The following is a 7532-nucleotide window of genomic DNA, read 5'->3' as shown; positions in this document are numbered from 1 at the left end:
AAGGACACATGCTCCACTATGTTCATAGCAGTTTTATTTATAATAGCCAGAAGCTGGAAAGAACCCAGATGTCCCTCAACAGAGGAATGGATACAGAAAATGTGATAAATTTACACAATGGAGTACTATTTGCTATTAAAAACAATGAATTTATGAAATTCTTAAGCAAATGGATGGATCTGGAGGATAGCATCCTGAGTGAGGTAACTCAATTACAAAAGAACACATATGATATGTACTCACTGATAAGTGAATATTAGCCCAGAAACAGAATACCCAAGATACAATTTGCAAAACACATGAAACTCAAGAAGAAGGAAGACCAAAGTGTGGTTACTTACTTCCTTCTTAGAATGGGGAACAAAATACCCATGGAAGGAGTTACAGAGACAAAGTTTGGAGCTGAGACAGAAGGAAGGACCATCCACAGACTGCCCCACCCGGGGGTCCATTCCATATATAACCACCAAACATAGACACTATTGCATATGCCAGCAAGATTTTGCTGAAAGGACCCTGAGATAGCTGTCTCTTGTGAGGCTCTGCGAGTGCCAGGCAAATACAGAAGTAGATGGTCACAGTGATCTATTGGATGCAACATAGGGCTCCCAATGGAGGAGCTAGAGAAAGTACCCAAGGAGCTAAAGGGGTCTGCAACTCTATAGGAGGAACAACATTATGAACTAACCAGTACCTGCCCCCCCCCCCAGAGCTGTGTCTCTAGTTGCATATGTAGCAGAGGATGGTCTAGTCGGCCATCAAGGGGAGGAAAGGCCCTTGGTCTTACGAAGATCATATGCCCCAGTACAGGGGAATGCCAGGGCCAGGAAGCAGAGTCGGGGGAGAATATAGGGGACTTTTGGGATAGCATTTGAAATGTAAACAAAGAAAATATATAATAAAAATGCAAATAATTTAGATTTTGTTTTAATGTTCAAATTTATAATCATTATCAAAATTACAGATGGTAGCTACATTTAAACCCCCCCAAATTTGATTTTTTTCATTATTTTTTTAATTAGGTATTTTCTTCATTTACATTTCCAATGCTACCCCAAAAGTCCCCCAACCCCCCCACTCCCCCCGCCAACTCTTTTGAGAAGCTGTTTTACACTCGTGTCTCAAATGAACAAAAGGACATGTGTACAACATACTGACTTCTTCTTTGACACAACAAAAGGCTGGAAATTATGTTTATATTTATTATTATGTGACTGGTTAAAAATGTTACACTCAGGTAACAAAGTAGTGTGTAGCCATAAATGAGGATTCTATTTATACACAATATGTGATACTGTCAAGTGCTTAGCAAAATTAAACATAGGTACAAACATGTGAAGAGAATGCTACCATTCAAATAAAAGTAATGGGATATGTACATATGCATTTGCATGTACAGACACAAGGTACCTCTGAGGAGCCTGTCATTCACAGCTCAACACTTCTCTGCATACTTCCCTATAAACACGGGGACCAAATGTCTAAGACACTGGGGACCGGGGTTGGAGTAGAGGGAAAGTTTCAATGCAAGCCCCTTTATAAGCTTTGAAGGTTTTACATTTTTTTTAACTTGACAGTTTCATATATTTATATAACAGATATTAACTGTTTTCAATGCCTCACCGCTCCCCAACCCTGTCTCCCATTGGAGCCCTTCTCAGCCAGTTCCCCTCCTATGCTCATGACTTCCTTTTGTGTGAGACCCACTGAGTTTAATTAGAGTTTCTAGCCTGAAGTGCGGTGGGAAGATTTTACTGGAACAGGGACAACGTATCAGGGACTACACTACAGACAAAACTAAAAACCCCTCTTACCAGATTTAGGTTTTTACACCATATATGTTTCTTACTTAAAAACAAAGCATATAGACAGGTTTTAAAGATAATAAAGGTCACAGGGAGAACACTAGAATTCAGTGAGAGACTGAATTCTGTCTAGTTTTTGTATTTACCATTAACCAGGAGATGGGGATATGGCTCAGTGGTAAAGAGTACTGGCTGTTCTTCCAGAGGTCCTGAGTTCAAATTCCAGCAACCACATGGTGGCTCACAACCATTTGTAATGAGATCTGATGCCTTCTTCTGGTGTGTCTAAACACAGCTACAGTGAACTCACATACATTAAATAAATAATTCTTTAAGAGAGAAAGAAACAGAGAGAGATAGAAATAGAGAGAGAGAGAAACAGAGACAGAGATAGAAACAGAGAGAGAGAGAGAGAGAGAGAGAGAGAGAGAGAAACAGAGACAGAGACAGAGACAGAGACAGAGAGAGTGGCACAGAAAAAGGAGGCAGTTTTACAGGGACAGTTATAGAGAGACAAGTTGAAGAAAGGACAAGCTAGAGACAGGTAAAGACAGAATGAGCCAGAGAATGAGAAGGAGCCAGAAGATTAGAACAGATTGCCTGGGTTAGTTTGAGGTCAAGCAGAGCAATTCAAGAGAAGCTGAGGGAAGCCAGAGGCCAGGTTGTGTGTGAAGAGGAGTTTGGAACCAGAACAGCCGAGTTGAATCGGGCATCCAGGATTTAGAAAGAAGAAGAAAGGGTGAGCTTGCTTTTTCAGCAGTAACTCTGAGAGGCTGAAAACATTCTAGACCCAGGTAGGATTTACAGAGGCTAGAAGCTTCCAGAACTGCGTCTAGGTTCACTGAGGCAGTAAGCTTCGGAGACAACAGCTACCTCGGGCAAATAAAAGTTACTTTGACAGGGGTTCTCTAAACATTAGTGTGACTGACATCCTAGTTTTAATTCTATTGCTGTGATGACAAATGCTCTGACTTAAAGACGTAACTTGGAGGAGAAGGGCTATTTTAGGTTGAAATTCCAAGTTACAGTCCATCTGGAGAGGGAAGTCAAGGCAGGCACTTAAGATAACCAATCACACTCACACATCACACTCACAATCGAACGCTTGAAAGAGATGAACACATGCTTCCAAGCCAGCTCAGTTTCTCTATCTCCCCAGCCCAGGATCCAGACTCAGGGAATGTGGCCAGTGCAGTGGCTGCTGTGAACAGTCAGGACAACTGCCCACAACCTAATATAGGCATCTCTCACTGAGACTGGCTTCCCAAGAGACTGTCAAGTTGACAATTAGAACCAACCGTCACAATTGCCAAGGTCACAGACAGGACTCTCGACTAGTTCTTATAAGTAACTAATTTTGAAATAGCTAACAAAATGTTCATTTTCTTGTAGTGTATGATTCAGAAATAAGATTCATTTCCCATTTTGCACTTATCACGGGCAATTTTTGATTCACTTTTAGATAGAGATATTTAAGAGTAGCTTAAATGTTAAACATAATAAGGATATTATTAAGTATGAAGGTGCATTGCTGCTGTTTTTAACACTTCTAAGGAGGAAACAAGATATAGTTGCTATAAATACTGATTCTGAGCACATTGCCTGGTTCATAAGCAATCCATCACTTCTTAGCTCTGTGGCCTTGGGTACATTTCTTCTGTGTGAATGGTAAATGTGGCTGTGTGTGTAAATGTGGGTGAAGGTATGTACATGCACAGCACCCATTGTGGAGGCCAGAGGACAACCTAAGGTGTCATCCCTCGGGCACCTTTCAGTTGTTTGTTTTAAGACAGGCTCTCCCATTGGTCTGAACTCTACCATATATATATATATATATATATAGAGAGAGAGAGAGAGAGCAGTCTAGCTGGCCGATGACCTTCAAGGACCCACCTCCTATTTTGCCAGTACTGTGATTAGACATGTGGCACCAGCCTGATGTTTTCTGTGGTTTCTAGAGATCTGAAGTCAAGTCCTCATGCTGGTAAGGCAAGGGTTTTGCCACCCAAGTCCTTTCCTCCCAACTTATCTACCTTCTTCCAGCCTCAGCTTACACACACATCCCAGTTATAAAGCAGTGCTAATAACATAGCTTTTAAAACCGTAAAACCACTGCTCTTTAGTATAAATATAACATCATGACAGAAGAACTAGAAGTCAGGGGCTGGAGAGATGGCTCAGTGGTTAAGAGAACTGACTGCTCTTCTGGAGGTCCTGAGTTCAAATCCCAACAACCACATGGTGGCTCACAACCATCTGTAATTGGGTCCAATGCCTTCTTCTAGTGTTTGAAGACAGCTACAGTGTACTCATATACAAAAAATAAATAATTCTTTTTTAAAAAAGCACTAGAAGTCAGTTTCAAAGAACAACACTGATATTACAAAGAAAAAATATTTGGATATTTCAGAACTATCTCCACTACCAAATCACTATGACTCCAAGAAACATAAAGAGGTTGCTATGTGAGAAAATAATTCATTATTTGGAAGACACGGTATATGGTGTATTTGGCTTTTCAAGCCAGGGTGTCTCTGTGTGTGGCCTTGGTTGTCTTGGAACTCGGTAGAGCAGGCTGACCTTGAACTCACAGATACTCCTGCTTCTGCTACCACTGCCCAGCCCAAATATTTCCTTTCAGCTCTTACAATGATTTTAAACATGAGACTGCCGTCAGTTTTAAATTACTTAAGTATAAAAACCATTCTGTTTTAATTAGCTTTTGAAGCACATGAGAAAGGTACTGAGAATGTACCAACGTGTGGTATTTGAAAGCAGCGATCGTTGTTAGACTCCAGTAAAAGTATAACACTAACCAGAGTAATCTTTAATAGGATCTCGTGACGGCCGCAACAGATTGCGTTTGAGTCAGCTCCTCTGAGATGCCTCAGATGGCTTTGAAGTACACAACTTCTCTTTTTCCTTTAATTATTAACCACAGGTTCACTTCCAATACTCAGGTATTTTCAAGCATTTGGCGGATGTAGCACATTAGGGGTTAAAGCAATCAATCCTGTAAGTGAGGCATGACGTGCAGGAATTGTTTTTCTCTCCATGTCTGTTAGGAGGATGTTGCATAAATAAACAGACCCTCCATTATTTTGCAACATGAGTTCAGTTCTTGATCTTCAGAGCAAATGCAGAACCACATTACCCTACTTCTGAGGAGCAGTGTTCTGGGAGACTCCTACTGTGTGCTGGGAGATACTCGCTCTGGCCTGGGGATTAGCTGATTAAACATAGCAGCCTGCTGGATTCCCTGGGACGCCCTCATTGCTGGTGGGAGAGCAGACTACGCTTTAGCTCCACAGTAAACTCTGCCTACAGATATTTCTGAGTCCCTCGGAAAAAAATATTACCTTCTTTCTTTAGTCTTTGAATCACTGCTGGAACCTTTCTTAGAACATGAGCTTTGATCTGAGAGGTTCTGTAGACACATATGTAGGAGGGCAGTAAGCTCAAAATGCTTGCTGAATAAACAGGACACTTATAACCCGTTACACAGTGGAGTGCATCACACTCATGTTTACTGCTAACGCATGTTTCCTTGCTATCTGCTATCTGACATCTTTGGCTGACTTGTATCGAGAGCCATACTAACACCATGTTGTCTAAATCTTTCGCATGAAGAAAGGCCAGAAGACTGTGACTGTGTGTGTAGAGATAGAAAGAAAGAAAGAGAGAGAGAGAGAGAGAGAGAGAGAGAGAGAGAGAGAGAGAAAGGAAGGAAGAAAGAGAAGAGAAGGAAGAAAGGACAGAGACAGAGAATATCAGTACCAAGTAGCAATCACTAAAAATTATTAAATTTAATTTGATCATAATCACATCAGGATTTTAAAAACCCATCAAACTTGGATTGAGGGAAGCCTAATTTCATAGGTCTGAGACGAGTAGGTGCAGGAAACTAAGGATTACAATTTATAGCTGTGTGACTCCCCCGCTGACATCCAATTTAGGCAAGCTATCTCCTCGCCTGTAAAGGGCGTTCAAGATAACTACCTCATTGAGTGGTTTTTAAAAACGTTTCAATACAGTAAAAACACTACAAAATACGTTCTTACTGTTCCCAGTCATTTAACATACACATACTCTGTGGGGGACATACTTTCTAAAGGGGCAGTGAAGAGACTCATGTGGGCTGGATTGACCCTCAAAGGTAGAAGAAATATCAGCACCCTTATTTTCATTGTAGGGGTACGGAGAACCTGGAAATGACTTCCATTGTTAGTCGTGCACAGCGGAGGATCTGAGCGTGGGTGCTGGAATTTCCACGTTGTTGACATATGCATAGTTATAGGCAAGTGGGTAACTTAGTAAAGGAAAGATATAGGAGCCTGGGGTGCACCTTATCTCACCTGTAGCTGACTCCCAGGTACAACAGGGGCTGAGAGAAAGCTTAAGATCTTTCACATACCCCACCCCCACCCTTAGGCTCATTCACTGAAGGCTTTTCGGGTGATGCTCCCCTTGTCAACAATCCCAAGTCTTTTTAGTGTTTCTAAATTAATCTCTGAAACTCCCATCTACATGGCTTCCTATCCTCCTGGCTCAAGTAGATCACTCCTGATCTATGACACACCACGTCAGTCTCCAGGGTCCGTCCCAGTGCAGCCTCTCACTTTAATGGCCCTCTGGAGCTCCTTGGGCCTCCCTTTTCTTCTCCATCCTTCCTCCTCAGGACCTCATCTATCCTTCTCTTTGGGGGTTCACAGACACAGCACCTCGAGATCCCAGAAACCCGCTCTGCTCCGACCTAGAGAAAACGAAAGCCACTCCTGCCTTCGGCCACCAGGAGGAAGTCAGGCATGCGCAGTGACCCTAGGCAGCAGCCTGGGGAAGCCTGGGTTGTCGAGCGCAGTCCGACTGAGCTGGCGGGCTCGCGGGGTCACGCGGGGCTGGAGGCCGCCTAGTACCTGATAGCGCCCGGTGAGCAGCTGGCTCCGCGAGGGCGTGCACAGCGGCTGCACGTAGTAGTTGTCCAGGACCACGCCGCCGGCCGCCAGCGCATCCAAGTGCGGCGTGCGGATGACCGAGCCGTGGAAACCCAAGTCGTTCCAGCCCAGGTCGTCTGCCAGCACGAAGACCACATGGGGAGGCTGGGTGGCTCCGGAGGCCGGGGCCGGCGACAGCAGCAGCAGCTGCAACAGCAGCAAGAGTGGCAGCTGCGGCCCGGGACCTCCAGGCCGGCTCCTGCCGGTGCACGGGCTAAGCTTGCCCATCCTTAGCAGCCTGCGGAGCCCGAGCTGCCGGCACCCCCGACAGAATCGGGAACTGAGCGGCCGGGCTCCCCAGCAAGATTTCATCCACCTGGGCGGGCCGCGGGCTGGGGAGGGCCGGCGTCCACGGCCTCCGCCTCCCGCGGGGGCCGGGGGAGGAGCCGCACAGAGCGCGCGGGCGAACTCAGCCGGTCCTTCCAAGGTCCAGAGGCCCGTTCTTTATTTTAGTCATGAACTCGAGAGCCACAAGTTCCAAAGCTATTTCACAACCTTTATCTGATTAAATCTAGCCGCAAACTTGACAGCTAAGCACTATAGTTAGCGCTCCTTTTATCCCCAGAAGAAACCATGTAATGGTTTGGACCATTACAGATGAGAGAAGAGAGGTGGTGCAGATGGTGTTTCAGATTCCTTTATGCAGTGTGTACCCATGAAGCCACTTCCTTCCCATCATCAGTGGACCAAACACATTCATTCTGTCTGCCCAGAACCTGAAATGAAATGGTGAAGT

At 44.4% G+C, this 7532-nt stretch overlaps 1 protein-coding gene across 1 annotated transcript in view; it reads right to left on the bottom strand.

The window, feature by feature from the left end:
• The window catches only part of Arsb (arylsulfatase B), a 165011-nt gene extending 157843 nt beyond the window's left edge, over positions 1-7168 (bottom strand). The window contains exon 1 of the mRNA XM_021180617.2: positions 6719-7168. Coding sequence (XP_021036276.1) covers positions 6719-7108 — 390 coding nt within the window. The 5' untranslated portion in view covers positions 7109-7168. The remainder of the gene's footprint in view (positions 1-6718) is intronic.
• Positions 7169-7532: the final 364 nt, after the last annotated feature.

The sequence above is a fragment of the Mus caroli genome, chromosome 13, assembly GCF_900094665.2.
Source record: "Mus caroli chromosome 13, CAROLI_EIJ_v1.1, whole genome shotgun sequence".
In the NCBI taxonomy this organism is placed as follows: domain Eukaryota; kingdom Metazoa; phylum Chordata; class Mammalia; order Rodentia; family Muridae; genus Mus; species Mus caroli.
This window is presented reverse-complemented; position numbering and strand designations above follow the sequence as displayed.